Source organism: Pelobates fuscus, chromosome 2, assembly GCF_036172605.1.
Source record: "Pelobates fuscus isolate aPelFus1 chromosome 2, aPelFus1.pri, whole genome shotgun sequence".
NCBI lineage: Eukaryota > Metazoa > Chordata > Amphibia > Anura > Pelobatidae > Pelobates > Pelobates fuscus.
In genome coordinates, this window is record NC_086318.1 from 443,042,530 (window position 1) to 443,058,669 (window position 16,140).

General features: G+C 41.9%; 1 protein-coding gene across 2 annotated transcripts in view; it reads right to left on the reverse strand.

Annotated features, from left to right (window-relative positions):
* Positions 1-3,100: 3,100 nt before the first annotated feature.
* The window catches only part of BTBD9 (BTB domain containing 9), a 205,881-nt gene continuing 192,841 nt past the window's right edge, over positions 3,101-16,140 (reverse strand). For both annotated transcript variants that reach the window (XM_063444128.1, XM_063444127.1), the window contains exons 10-11: positions 10,990-11,068; positions 3,101-4,085 (exon numbers count right to left, since the gene is read on the reverse strand). In XM_063444128.1, coding sequence (XP_063300198.1) covers positions 3,888-4,085; positions 10,990-11,068 — 277 coding nt within the window. In that variant the 3' untranslated portion in view covers positions 3,101-3,887. The remainder of the gene's footprint in view (positions 4,086-10,989; positions 11,069-16,140) is intronic.

Sequence of the window (16,140 nt, forward strand, 5' to 3'; positions counted from 1 at the left end):
GCAATGCATACAGCCATACCCCCCATAGCAATGCATACAGCCATACCCCCATAGCAATGCATACAGCCATACCCCCATAGCAATGCATTCAGCTATAACTCCCACCTCTCATAGCAATTCCTACAGCCATACCCCCCTCCCCCATAGCAATACATACAGCTATAACCCCCCCACCTGCCATAGCAATGCATACAGCCACTCACACCCATAGCAATACATACAGCTCTGTATGTGTACTCACACAATGAGTTCAGTATTACACCAGCGATACAGCTCTGTATGTGTACTCACACAATGAGTTCAGTATTACACCAGCGATACAGCTCTGTGTGTGTACTCACACAATGCATAATGTGTTACACCAGGTATACAGCTCTGTATGTGTACTCACACAATGCATAATGTGTAACACCAGCGATACAGCTCTGTATGTGTACTCACACAATGCATAATGTGTCACACCAGCGATACAGCTCTGTATGTGTACTCACACAATGCATAATGTGTAACACCAGCGATACAGCTCTGTATGTGTACTCACACAATGCATAATGTGTTACACCAGCGATACAGCTCTGTATGTGTACTCACACAATGCATAATGTGTTACACCAGGTATACAGCTCTGTATGTGTACTCACACAATGCATAATGTGTTACACCAGGTATACAGCTCTGTGTGTGTACTCACACAATGCATAATGTGTTACACCAGCGATACAGCTCTGTATGTGTACTCACACAATGCATAATGTGTTACACCAGGGATACAGCTCTGTGTGTGTACTCACACAATGCATAATGTGTTACACCAGCGATACAGCTCTGTATGTGTACTCACACAATGCATCCAGTGTAACACCAGGGATACAGCTCTGTATGTGTACTCACACAATGAGTTCAGTATTACACCAGGGATACAGCTCTGTATGTGTACTCACACAATGCGTACAGTATTACACCAGGGATACAGCTCTGTATGTGTACTCACACAATGAGTTCAGTATTACACCAGGGATACAGCTCTGTATGTGTACTCACACAATGCGTACAGTATTACACCAGGTATACAGCTCTGTATGTGTACTCACACAATGCATAATGTGTTACACCAGGTATACAGCTCTGTATGTGTACTCACACAATGCATAATGTGTTACACCAGGTATACAGCTCTGTATGTGTACTCACACAATGCATAATGTGTTACACCAGGTATACAGCTCTGTATGTGTACTCACACAATGCATAATGTGTTACACCAGGTATACAGCTCTGTATGTGTACTCACACAATGCATAATGTGTTACACCAGGTATACAGCTCTGTATGTGTACTCACACAATGCATAATGTGTTACACCAGGTATACAGCTCTGTATGTGTACTCACACAATGCGTACAGTAATACACTAGGGATACAGGGACACAGCTCTTTACGTCTGTTTATGTTAGACAAGGTATTAGAACCCTGAGTTTATTGAAATCAGTAGGTATGTGAATTGTCCAGTGTACGGACATACAGGCTATGGCAGGTAGGCTTGGAAAGAGCAGAATTGTGAAATGATCTGGAGGTATGTAGAGAGGTAAGTAGTTTACAAACCTGGCAGCTAGTTAATATTAAATAAAAGCTAATAAAAGAGGTAAATGTTTATTATATAGCACAGGGATATCATGTAGTAGTAATGCTCTAATAATCCAATTTAGTGATTAGATTAATAATGCTTGCGATACGATACCACCTACCATCTGAACAGATCAAGGAGTGCAAAGCTTGTATAGGGTTAAAACAAGTCAGAACATTTACAAAGAATTAGCCAAAAAGAAGCATTTTAATAGATAGCTGGGCTAATGAGCATTGACCTCAGGCTGATGTTGTCCAGATATACATGTAGAATCAATGGTTGGAGAAAGTGAAATTAACAGCGCTCTTGGTGAATTGCCCCCCGATGGTTTGCACATAATAGGGAGGATTCATTGTGACTCTACATCCGTGTAGATTAACATGTCTCCTTTAATTGATATCGAGCCACGGCAGGCTTGTGTGGGGCGAGGATGGAGAGAGGCTGGTGATGGGTGCTTGGGTGACAGTGTATTAAAGCACATATTCTATCGATCCATACATTTCAACACAATCATAAGGAGAGGTTTCCCTCTGATCAATACAATCAGCAATCCAGGCTCACCAGCAATAATTCACAGGGAAATCCACTCGCCCTAAACGGCTTTACATACTTAGAAAACGTGTTCCTTAGAATACATTGCTGACGGCTGTATTCACACTTCATTAATGACCTTTTAAATAAAGACATTAACAACTATCTACCATGAATACACTTATTAATACTCTAATAAAAGAGTATAAAAACAATGTCATGTAGTAGCAAATATATAGATAAAAAACAAACAAAAAAAGACTATTAAAATATGGTAATTTCTTTACCAGTACATTCTAAATTCTCCAGATCTACATCACAGAGATTCTCGGACAATAAAGCCCCATGTTGAGGTTATGCGGGGAGGGGGGGGAGGGGGGCCCACTTGTGTTGTGTGGGTAGGGATGTAGGTAGGAATCGGGAATGGGTGATACATTAGTTCTGGATCCTGGATCCAGGCGCATAGCAGCATTGCAGGGAAGATAAGTAGACGCTTAATAGAAAATGTGCTATTTATCTGTGTGATTGCTTATGGAGGGTTTGTAGATAAAACGAACCTGTCGGGATAGGTTCACTGTAAGGCTTTATCTTATTGCACTGATCTTATGACATCTTCAATGTTCTGTAATAAAACCATGTAAATGTTAACCCTCAACCCCCCCCCCCCCCCCCCTGAGCTGGACAAGCCTGGCAAAGTACTGTGCAATAGCCTGGCACTTAAAGGGAAATTCAAAACCAGACAGAACCCAAAACATGTGACAACCAGTCTGACAAAACGACATTAAATTAAAAAATCAACCAATACATACATGGGATCCATATTGTTATATATCTGTATATCTATTTCTAGGTGTTGTCCTACATTTTCTCACCTATCAGAAACTTGGGGAAATACACAGTATACACAGCCTGGTAGAGTTCACAGAAACCATATTAAATGAAACATTAGTGAATAGACTATACTTTTAATTCTGTTCCTGACAGTACTTGTTTACAGTATTTGTTGTTGGCCCCTGTGGGAGCTGAGGGGATTAAATTTAACTAAAGTGCAAAACATTGCAAGTTTCTTCATGTCGGAGCACATTGGCAAATAATATCCTCTATACATTCACTCAGACAGCCAACACGCGGTCATTCATGGCACAGGGCTGCGATTTCCATGGACAGAATTATCTTCTATATAGTAATCTAGCATCATTGCAGCCTTTCATCATATCTCAACATCGGCCAGGAGATCAGAAGTCTCAGATGACTGCATGATGAATACATAGAGACAGCGAGGGTATCTGCATCTCTGTACCGATTGTCCCAAACACAAAGAAAAACAAACAATAACTGTGAGCTATTCAGAGCCTTCCAATCAATAATCACAATATATTAGTAATAAATCTACTTCAGGTTGTCAGAAAGCAATAAATTCCTCAATTAGTCTGGTTCCTCTGCAGAGCCACAGCTTGCGTTTCAGCAGCCATCCGACCAATTACGTAATGATAGCCCTCTTGACATGTTTCCACCATGGAGGCTGTGTACTAATGGCTTCCTTGATGAGGATTGAAGACCCATTTTCTCTCCCACATGCTTTGATCTCGTTTTCACAAATAGAAGGGAATGATGCCCTTGGAACAAGCTTCCAGTGTTAATGCTGAATGGATACAAATCAGAATGTTCGGCGTGAATGGAAATGAGACATACTTTCCCGACATTCCACATTAGATTCTTCATATACTCTGCTTTATTGCTGCTGCTGACCCTGGCCTCGGCCGTTCTGGTCAGTCAATAATTGTAAGGAGCCGCCATTCGAGGCTCGGAGACCTATCGATAGCCCTTGTGGTGCTGAATGATTCTGATCCGAAGAAGTACTTTCTTCATTACCATCGTCCTTGTGCGTGACAATCTGTGCTGGGCACTCAAAGTGAACGCAGTGAAAAACCTGGAACGAAAAATAAACAAGAGTTCAAGCATTAATTGGCTGGTTCACTCTGAACTCACATAAATTACCCACAATTCCCAGATAATAACCACGATGCCATATTATTCTATCCATCTCTTGTATATTGTGTTTCCATATCGATGATAAACACTCTATTTACCAAAAATAACAATTTTACAGCAACGTGAATGAACACCATCATTGGATTATTTCCATACTTTAAATAGGTTTGCCAAGTTTTCAGTTATTATTTTGCACAGATTTTTTTTTTTTAAGGTTAAAAGGAATCATATTTTAACTTTATTGAATACACTTTAATTTTCCCAATTTAAGAAGCATGTAATAAAATATATCTTGTAATATCCTAGTAGTAGTTTATTACATTACTATTTGCCTCAGGATTTGAGTTTTGTTTTTTTTTTTTAGAGTTTAACAAGCAAAGTTTTCCAATCTTTTATTGGGTAAATATGGTACAATAATAATATGAGTTTGTTATTAAAACAAATCAGTTTTTCCGACCAGGGCCAAAGGGATTGCTTGCTTTTGTAAGTAAGTACCTTCCTAATTTTAGTATGAGCATTCAACATTACTGTAAAATCATTTTTAGTGGAATAAATATGCCAGACATCATACTTTTTGTAAATGTTTAACATTGTTGGTTCACCAAATTTCTTAATAAATATAAATTGTATATTGAAACTGCCCATCGCTTGCATTAAACATGCCTAGACCAGGGCTTGGCAAATTCCTATAGAACCAAGGAGCCAGAAGAAAAAGTTAAAGCCAGATTTCTGGATTTGGGACATTTTTGACAAAGTAAAACCATACTAATCGTAAAAAGGACTAGCTTTAACCCCTTAAGGACACATGACGTGTCTGACACGTCATGATTCCCTTTTATTCCAGAAGTTTGGTCCTTAAGGGGTTAATTCAGTAACAGAGACACAGTTGAGCCATAAAAGTGGGTTTGGAAATCGATATGCGACAAGTAACAAAGCTTTGAAAGGAGAACAAATAGTGATAATATGTGATCAAACCATGTTGCTCACAGGACTTGCCATCTGCATAACCCCAAAGGGATTGTACAGTATTACTATTAAAGGGACACTATAGTCACCTGAACAACTTTAGCTTAATGAAGCAGTTTTGGTGTATAGAACATGCTCCTGCAGCCTCACTGCTCAATCCTCTGCCATTTAGGAGTTAAATCCCTTTGTTTATGAACCCTAGTCACACCTCCCTGCATGTGACTTGCACAGCCTTCCATAAACACTTCCTGTAAAGAGAGCCCTATTTAGGCTTTCTTTATTGCAAGTTCTGTTTAATTAAGATGTTCTTATCCCCTGCTATGTTAATAGCTTGCTAGACCCTGCAAGAGCCTCCTGTATGTGATTAAAGTTCAATTTAGAGATTGAGATACAATTATTTAAGGTAAATGACATCTGTTTGAAAGTGAAACCAGTTTTTTTTCCCATGCAGGCTCTGTCAATCATAGCCAGGGGAGGTGTGGCTAGAGCTGCATAAACAAAAACAAAGTGATTTAACTCCTAAATGACAGTGAATTGAGCAGTGAAATTGCAGGGGAATGATCTATACACTAAAATGGCTTTATTTAGCTAAAGTAATTTAGGTGACTACAGTGTTCCTTTAAGTGTTTATCATTATGCTTTTCATCTGCTATCCCCAATCAAGTAAGGCCTTAAGGCCATTGGATTCGATGCTGCTCTGTGACAAGAACTGAATTGGCAGTTGTGATAACTGCTGCGCATGCGCCGTAGGTCCTCAATGTGTGTCTATAAAAAATACTGTAATGGAGAGAGATCTTCAAACACAATTATCTAACGGTATGAGAGGTGGAATGAGTGGTTGCAGAGGGGAATGGGGGGATTAATCTAAAGTAAGAACACGATATAGTGAACATTAGAGATCCCTATAAGCTTGATAACCTTGTTTAAGTTGTGTTTGACTAGTAATACAGTTTCCGACATACTACGTCTTCAGAAAGGTGCAAAGTAAACATGATTCACAAACTCCCGTCCTCGGGCCTCGGAGCGCAGGAGCAATCAGAGTTTCATGACTCAATTTTACAATTCCAACCTTCGTGAACTGCACTTTAGCAGAGATATTGTTAATGGCGATCTAAAAGCAGTCATGAAACAAACTAGTCAATAAAAGACTAAGTTAATGTGCGCTTGTTGAGAGAGGTGTGTTAATATGTCAGCGTAATCTCCTCTCGCTGCTTACAGCAATGATGGAGATTCAGTGACATTATAAAACCTGAATCTGTCTGGTCTGCTATCAGTCGGCCTTCCAAGCAATAATGGGAATGAAGGGGGTGGTGGGGGAGGGGGTGGATGGCTCCTTAATTTAACCTTTAAATGCCGAAGTTATGCCAAACATATGCCTACAGCAATGCTACGTACACGGCTCTGGTACACAAAATGGTTAAAAACCATCTCAGGCCTGTATGGCTCCGTATTACACACTGCCCATTTTCTTACAAAGCTGTATTCATAAAACATTTATTTTTAGGGAAATAAAATAGTAAATTAATTTTGTGATTAATTTGTCTGGGGACAGTGACAATGTGACATTAATTATATAAAAAGGACTGGACACAAACAGTATTAAAACAGGCTTTCTGCCTGTGTGCTCGGCGTGGTCCCATCTGTAATGTATACTGTCCATAGGATATCCATAGAGCTGGATTCTATATCTCTGATCGGTTTCTTTAACCTGACATTCTGGATTTAAAGTAACCTTTTTCACTGGACCTCATTTGTCTCATTTTAATTTACACAGCACCACATACGTTATATCGCTTCACAGAGGGTACCCTGACAAGCTGATTAGACGAAAGAAGTCTGACCGGTTGAGAGAAATTTTCCTGGGGATACCAAGTGGCCAGTGATCTCACAGATATTTTAGAGTATTTTATTTGAGGATTACAGGTAGAAATAGAGTTTTAGAAAACCGTTATTCGAAATGGTACCAAGATAGTATTGGGTGATATAATGGACAATGTAACCAGGCAGATACTGATCTGTGTATAGGATTGGAGAACACTACTGTGAGCTGAATCAAAGTCCAAACGTGGATTTGGGAGGAAACCGTATAGGAATTGGTTTCTCTATCCACTCAACCAGTGTGGTGACTTTTCTCCGTAATGGAGAGAGGCCCGGATGCTACGAATTAACAACTTCATGGTTAATTGGCCCAGATCTTCTCGTTCTCATTTCCTAGTTTATCAAACGCATTATTTTTCTGATTTCTAGATCCAGGAAATTCACCAGAGGCTTATTTAGCTATACCTTACCATTCCTGTTTCCAGATGGCTTTCGTCATGTCCTGTTTTCGTGTTCCTGAACTTTGTTCCTCGTCCTGAAATGTCCGGTGGTGGCACTTAAGTTCCTGCTAGTCATTCCAGGGCCTAGTGCAGGGCTCCGCACACAGGCAAAGCCCAAAGCTCAGCCTGCAGTGAAGGACGGTTACCCTCCTGGTCATTCCCTGCATCATGGGCTAAATGGGCTAATCTAAACTTTAGGCCTGTGGGGCCTTACATTCAGAAGGAAAAGCAGTGTATAAATATAATAGAGAGCTGAATAAATATGCTAAGTGCAATCCAGGGCCTTCGTTCTTGCTGAAAGCACTGTGCATTTTCTAGATAATTTATTACCCTTTGAAAGAGAGGAGGGGAAGGAGGTGGAGGGGTAAATGAAATCCCATCTCCCTGTCTGTTAGGAAAATGAGAAAGACTAAGAATAAATACTTTGTAACTAATCATTTTCAATTTGTGGGAGCTGAAACTATGCTTTGTGTATCTCACTGATAATGTTAGAAAGAAGTCAGTCAATAGCGGAGCCCATTAGTTGACAAATAAGAGCCTAATGAGATGGTTATATGTTCCTCACACAGTAACGAAACTGATATACTTGTAATCAATGCTGACAATATATCTACCAGCGAGCGACGTCAAGGCAGTGTTGAGAAAATGGCAAAATAATAATAATTGTACATATTGCCGACTGAGATGGAAAGGAGCCTGGGCATTAAAGGTGGAAATCAGGAGAACAGTCTGCCAAAATACAAATGTGATGTGTGACAAACTCCCCTTCCCTCGTGAGTTTGCTACGATCTCCTGGAGGAGCCTGCTTGCCAACCTCCTGCCCACAGATTATGGGCCCTGCAGGGAAACCTGTAAGAGACTGTTTAACTGGCTTGGTTTGTGTAATTTCCCTATACCGTTCGGGAACCGAACGAACCAGGGACCACCCGGGAGCTTGCTAACCCCTATTAACACCTTAGTACGGCTCTCACCTCAGTGTTCTAATTGCTCGTCTGGGTGGCCGCAATTCGTATGAACGACCATGAGGTGGCGGCAAACTTGTTCGCATGAACGCAGGCAGTGGTGTTTGGTCGTCAAGTTAATGGAACTAAAATCGGACACTGAAACTACCGAACACCGCTGGACCTCCATCATTGCCTGCATTCGGTTCGGTAGATCCTAGAAGAACACTGTTCGGTGGAACCGTTTGTCTGGATGAGGGGAACAAGCTCCATGGTTCAAATATAGACTACGTTCGGTAATTCTTTCATTTTATGTTACCAAAGTTGACCGACCGCTAGCCCTGATTTCATGTAGCGGTTTTGGGTATGGGACCATGTGCGCGGTTGGTCAAATAATTAACTTCCATGGAAATCTTGAACCCCTGAACCGATCTGGCTGATTTTTGTATATGTTGGTCACCCAGATCGGGGCTATCAGTGTTTTCTGTATATTTTAACATTGTGGGGTTTCTGTATATTTTATGTGTATTTTGGGGTGTTTTATAAATTGTGTGTTTTCTGTGCCTGGAGATAATAGAGTTTGTACAGTTCCTGACTCAATTATCTCTCAGGCACATGAGATTACCCTTTTTTGTGTGGGTGTCCTGGGCTGTTTGCTGTGACTCTGAAATGTATAAAAGCAGGCCATCTGGCCATATTGAAGCATTACAGCTTGTACTCCCAGAACTATGTGTCGTCTGGTTACTGGCAGGGGAAAGGGCTAATCACTGTTCCAGCTTGTTAAGCGGCGAGGATTCAGCGGTGAAAGTCCTTGTAAGGAATCCAGCTTCCAGGACTGTGTGTGTCGTCCAGTCACTGGGAGTGGATAGAGCAAGTCCCCTAACCTGCTCCAGGACAGAGAGGTTCCAGGACCCCATTCAAGTCACGGCGACTGGCGGGCAGCAGCGCTGCAGTTTGTCCATGTTACAGCTAGGAAGCGGTCCTTGGCGGAGGTACCCAGCCGGGGTACAGGGAGCTCCGTAACATGATGCATCACTCCCTCTATCATACAGCGAGACACCCAGCCGCTGCCAGAGACACCCCATTACTGACAGGCAGTGACAGAATTACCCCACGCGTTAGTGTCCCAGTCCCTAGTTAAAGAGACACTAGTCCCCTTTGGGGCCATAAAAATTATTTAAAGAAAAGGTTCTTACTTTTCCAGTGATAGCTGCCTCAGCGATGTTCACCTTTCCCCTTCCATGGATGTCATGGTAGAGGCGTGGCCTATTCCATGATGGTCCAATCATGGGGTCCTGATGTGTATGCATGCATTCAATTAGTGCTTCCGAGTCACGTGACTGTGCAGGGGAAGCACCTCTTGTGACTCAGTATCAGGGACTAAACCTTGCAATTTAACATAACGTAACTGCAATGTTTTACATTACGGGGTTAAGTGGACAGGGACACTGAATCCAGACCACATCAGATGAGATGAATTGTCCTGGGTGTCTTTAGTGCCCTTCAAAGGATATTGGACATTATTTCTTAATAGCTTACTATAATCTTGAAATTATAATCTTGAAATTATTATTAATTCATGCATACTGACATTTTTAAGCCATCTCTTTTCTACCTTTTCCACTTCCCTTTTCTCCCAGCCATCGTGATGCACCTCGAGTCAGACTGTCAGTTATTTCAGCCAATCCTTACTATTTTGCAACCAATTTGCATATTGAACATAGGCTGGGATGACTCGTAATCTTACCCAAGATGCTATGCTTTGTACAGTAGAAAACTGACAATGAATTACAACTTACAGAAGTCCCTGCTCCACAGACAATACAAGTACTTGTATGGTTCAAGAAAAACAGCTTCCCGTATATTTTTGTGAGGGAGGGTGAAGCCTATAGCTGGATTACTGCATTATAATTTACAGTAATTGCAATATAAATGCAAGTTATAAAAGCTGCATCTTTATGAGCCCAAATGTGATTTTGGCAGAAGTAGCAGATACCACTGTTTCTGGTCTGTTTGTATAAAACCTTTTGTGTCATATTTTATGATGAGTTTCCCTGTAGATGGCCGATGTCCCGGGCAATATGAAGTTCATGGCTATGTATTGATTATATTGTTACTTTCCACAGGAATAGATAGAGTTAAGGGGCCACACCTAGATGGCTGCTAATTTCCTGGTGGTTATAGTATCCCTTTAATTCTCACAGTTTAGCACATTATGTTAAGTTAGAGAGAGTTCCTCCACATTATACGTGAGTCCACTCGCTCGCAAATCTGCTGATTCACTCACAGACGGACATCTTTCAGATGTAGAACAGTAATCAAATAAATGTTAACGTTTCTAAACAAAGTTGGACAAAAAGAGGTCAGAGTCCCTCCCCCGCCCAGCTCTTTTTAAACGCCATATTAATGAACTGGAGTAGACTGCTGCTACAGATTAACGAGTGATTGAGGAGATCAGATCGTGATCTGGCTGCCTCGGGAGGATATGACGATTAACCATGACCAGCCTTAGGGTTTTATTAAACAGGTCATACCCTGGGAGGCAGATCACGAACTCACTGTACCAGAGATTGATTAATGTGCTGGGGACGTTCCCCAATGACTTTCAAAGCCGTACCTCATTGGCTGTGTTGTGCGTTCCCACTATCCGGATGAAACACATCGGCTGTCGGTCAAATGAAATCGTCTGCCATGACCTGGTGAAACAAACAAAGAGAATGGGTCAGTTGGAACAAAACAAAATTGCAGAATTAGCACAACGGATGGGCAATACATTCACAATTCATGGGATCTTGGCATTACCATTTAAAAGAAATGGAAAAACAATGATAAAAACACAATGTTAGTAACACAAAAAGCATTGCTGCGCACCTGTCCTGTTTTTTACTGTACATACAATGCTTTAAAGGGTCGTCCCAAGCAAAACAATCACTCCATTGATATGAAGTGTCCCTGGTGCCAGAAGTCTGTGAGCAGCATTTCAAAACACTGCACATACAGAGCTCAACCCCTCTGCTGCCAGAGGTGTAACTCCACCACCAGCAGCATCATTGGGTCAGCGTTGGCCATCATCAGGCCGAACAAAGGTTCCGGGTAACTAATGGGAATTCTGTGAAAAAAAGAGAGTCTGATACCAGCGCACAGCCAGCTGGTACTAGACAGCCAATGGCGGCATGCCCGCTCCTCCATACTGCCCATATCCTACTCTCAGCCAGCCCTCTGTGAAATGCATATCCCCAGCGAGATGGAGTGGCATTAGCAGAAATAGATCAGGCAGTGCAGAGAACTTGGCCTCAGCATTGGACTTTTTGCGGTTTTATTTGTTCCTTTATTATATGTTTTAGTGGGACTTGTAACTCTGACCAAAACAGTGTATTCTTAAAACCCTATATTTTTGGGATTGGAGTTAATCTTTGAAAAGGAAATGTTAAATTAGAGATTTTTGCACAAACAGCTAGCTAACTAGAAATGGTATCTACAGCCAGTTATGCTATTCATTAAAAATATTGATACCGGAGAAACTGACGGAAGCCAAGCACAGAGAGATGGACACAGGTTTCTTCAGGAAGGAAGAGATTCTTTATTGGATCACCGATCGGGACTCAGAGGGACTAGCGTCACCAAAATACAGCAAATTCTGAGCCCCGGACAATAGTGCAGGCTCCTTATATAGGCATATAACTCCTCCCATATTAAGCTCCACCCGCACATTCTCTTGACCAATCAATACAATATAAGAATTAACTTCCTGTTTGACCGCATGGCTTGTCCAGCACAATGGAGGAGGGGGAATACTATATCCTGTATTCTTGCACATGCTCCGTACACTACCGATCGTATCTTGCCTCGTGCAACCAACTGATCGATACGTCAGCATATGCACGTACACATGCCACGTGGTAATCTCGGCCTACTAAATTTATTTTTACCGAGATTCCACCACATTCCCCCCTTTGATGCCTCTTGATATTTTACAATTACTTGAGGCATCACATAACCTTAGTTTGCTTACACCGCAAGTTACCTTGAACCAGACCAGACTTATCTTATGATGTGAATCTTCAACATTCATCTTCCTGCATTGGTTCTCCCTGATCTAGAGCCCTATATTTATATATCGCCATTATCTGTGCAGCAGCCTTCCTCTCTGCTATACTTCCTATCAGGCTTTGCACAGACCTAACTACTAGGGGTATAAGACACGGTAGGAGTAGACACAACAGTAAAATCAGTAGGACTCCACCTACCACTGCCTTAAGCCCTCCAAACCACTCATACCAGCTACCAAACCAACTACTTGGATTGTACCCTTTCCATACCTGAGTAGGCACATGCGCTAGTTTAACCATATGGCTAGTAAGCTCAGCTATTGCTTGCCCTTCGTCATCTATTTGAAGACAGCAATTGCTTAGGTTAAACTTCCCACATACACCTCCCTCTACTGCCAAAAGGTAATCCAAGGCTAATCTATTCTGGTATACTGCTGTCCTCATCCTGGTATTATGTTTCACTAGGAGATTGAGCGCTTGTGATGTTTCATTAGTGATAATCTCAACCACCGCCTGTAATCTTATAATACGGTTGAGCATATAAATAGGGGTTCTATAACCAAAGGTACCATCCTCAGCCCACGTGGCTGGCCCATAATAATCTATGATACGCTGGGGAGGCCATTCATTATCTTCCCAGGTACCTATCTCTAAGGGTCCCCTTTTCTTCCTATGATTCACATCATACACTTTAACACCTAAAGTCTCACCTGTTTCAATCGGTAACAAGAAGAAGGATGGTTTGAGCATACCCAACACACATGCCCCTTCCCAGTCCTGTGGCAGCTCCGAATAGGCTTTCTTACCACAGATCCAGTACAAATTTGCTGGGGCTCTCCAGGTAGATGTGATGGATAGATCAAACCACACATCCTTTAAATTGGCGTATCTAGCAAACGGGTTAAATGGTTCTGAGACATTTGAAGCCGACCACCAAGTTGTATTCTTTGTATCATCATCATAAGCTTTTTGCCCTAGACAAGTTAATTCTCCTACAGAAGTATTATACATTATTCCTTTCCTTGCTATGCAAACATAACCTATGATGGAGGTCTTTAATCTCCACTCAGATTTACCTCTAACACTCAAATGATAATCGGCTGGTGCAGATATTAGTTGGTCAACTGCCTCAGAACCGGACATTACCTCCTTTGCTTCCCAAGGCCATTGGTCTCCCATGTTAGTACCTCCACACACATAGCAGTTGGTAACATTAAGACTACCGGCAATACTTTCAGCTAGGTCGATGAACAGGTTCTTAGCGCTATGGGGGATCTTATTATCTATACTCATCTCTTCATAAAAGGAGTGGTATACTTGATGAGTCTGGGAGGATACCGTATCAGTCTCTATCCCTATAAACAATAATGTCCCAGGATCTAAACCCGTCCCGTATATCTGAAACCCAAATAAATTGCCATACTTATCTAGGAACTTGTCGGGGTTATTAATAAGTATATGGACTGGGTTACATTCCATAGACTTACAATATGGGCTAGTCGGCAACTTAGTCACTATCATGTCTTTATCTACTGTCTGTCCCCAAGTCGCCCACCCCACACAAGACCAATATGGGCAAAAGTTATAGTCTTTATTTGGGCATCTAGGACTCACATATTTATTTTTGCTACTGGGACAAATGTATTTATCGTTAGACCCATACGTCCTCTCCCATCTAAGATCCCCACATACATTCCACGGCTTTCTACCACTTGATATCGCCTTACATGCATCAAATAGCAGAACACCCGAAGAATATACGGATTCTAACACCGTCTTATTAATTAGGGTCCCCTGAGGATCTCCATTCCTGAGAGTCAACCAAATTGTACGAGGCTGATACTCCGGACTGAAGCACTTAGGTTCTCCTACTCCTAAATGGCATACACTATAGTCTATATTTAAGTATCTACATCTTGATACATCTCCTTTACATTCGTATTGTGAATGCCAAATTAGGGTTTGGGAAATATGGTTACCTGTTCTCGTAGTCTTAATGCATACCTCACAGCTAGGAGTGTCGGTACCTCTACCTTCCTGAATATAAAAACACATATAAATAAACACAATCAAAAGCACATCTTTCGCCGTCATCCTCAGTCTTCGTCCGTGCGATGGAACCTCAGCTTCCAGGATGTGAGGGCTGCAGGGAATGGAGTTCTGCTCGTCTTCACAGGTGTCCCTTCGGGACTTTCCTGGCTTATACACTATGTGATGGTAAGAGGACAGGCTTTATTATGGCCTTCTCACTTACACCTGTAACAATAAAATTTGTAATCCACAATAATTCCTCGTTACTCCGACTGAGTAGTGCGTTTCAACCGGATCTTGCAGGGATTCTCTGGATCTGCTGTAACTTGCCAAGAATCGACTGCTGCTGGTTTAACCCTGGAGTGATGTATCCACGGAGTCACTTCTGCTACTTTTATCGCTGTAGGGGTAGACAAAAGAACAACATAAGGACCTCTCCACTTGGGCCCTAACGGTACATTATTCCACTCTTTAATCCACACTTGGTCTCCTGGATGATAATTATGAACAGGGGGATAAATATTCACAGGTAATCTATCTTGTACCCATTTCTGTACCTCCTCCATAGTCTTACCCAACTCTACAACCTGCTGCCGGGTAATTCCTTCTCCCAACTGACTCAAATCCCCCCTTAAGTTACCAAGTACGGGAGGTGGTCGCCCATACATAATTTCAAAAGGAGAGAGGCCCATCCTTCTGGTAGGGGTACTGCGGATTCGCAATAGAGCTATAGGTAAGAGAACGTTCCACTTAAGTTGGGTTTCCTGACACATTTTAGCCAACTGGTTCTTAATAGTTCTATTCATTCTCTCTACCTTACCAGAACTCTGGGGTCTATATGCAGTATGAAGCCTCCACTTTATACCAAGCATATGAGTCAGTTGTTGTAGGCACTGGTGAACAAAAGCTGGACCATTGTCCGATCCTATAGAACAGGGTAGTCCATATCGGGGTATTATTTCTCGTAGCAGGAATCTCACCACTTCTCCTGCTTTCTCGGTACGAGTAGGACATGCTTCTACCCAGCCTGAATAGGTGCACACAATTACCAGCAGGTAACGATGTCCACCCGATTTAGGCATCACTGTAAAGTCTATTTGTAGATCGGACATGGGGAGTCCCCCCATAAACTGGACTCCTGGTGGCTTTACTGGTCCTTGTCTTGCATTATTCTTAGCACACGTTACACATCTGCGTACAATGGCCTGAGTCAAGTTGGACAATCTTGGTATGTAGAAATGTTTCCGGAGAGATTCTTCAGTACTGTCTCTCCCAGAATGTGTCCCGTTGTGATAATTTTGGACAATTTCTACCGCTAGCGATGCTGGTATAACTATTCTTCCATCTTCTAGCTGATACCACTTGTTCTCCAGATACTTTCCCGGTTCAGTCTTTAACCACTCCTCTTCTTGAGTTGTATAAACTGGAGTCCATTGAGACAGTGGGGTTGGTATTAGAGCAGCTATATGCCCCACATACTCCTGTCTTCCTGATTCAGCAGCACGCTTAGCTGCACTATCTGCCATCCGATTTCCCTTAGTTACATCACCATCTCCTCTCAGATGCGCTCGACAATGTATAATACCGACTTCTTTCGGCTCCCACACTGCTTCCAATAGTTGTAGGATTTCAGCTGCGTACTTGATTTCTTTGCCTTCTGAATTCAGTAGTCCTCTTTCTTTATACAA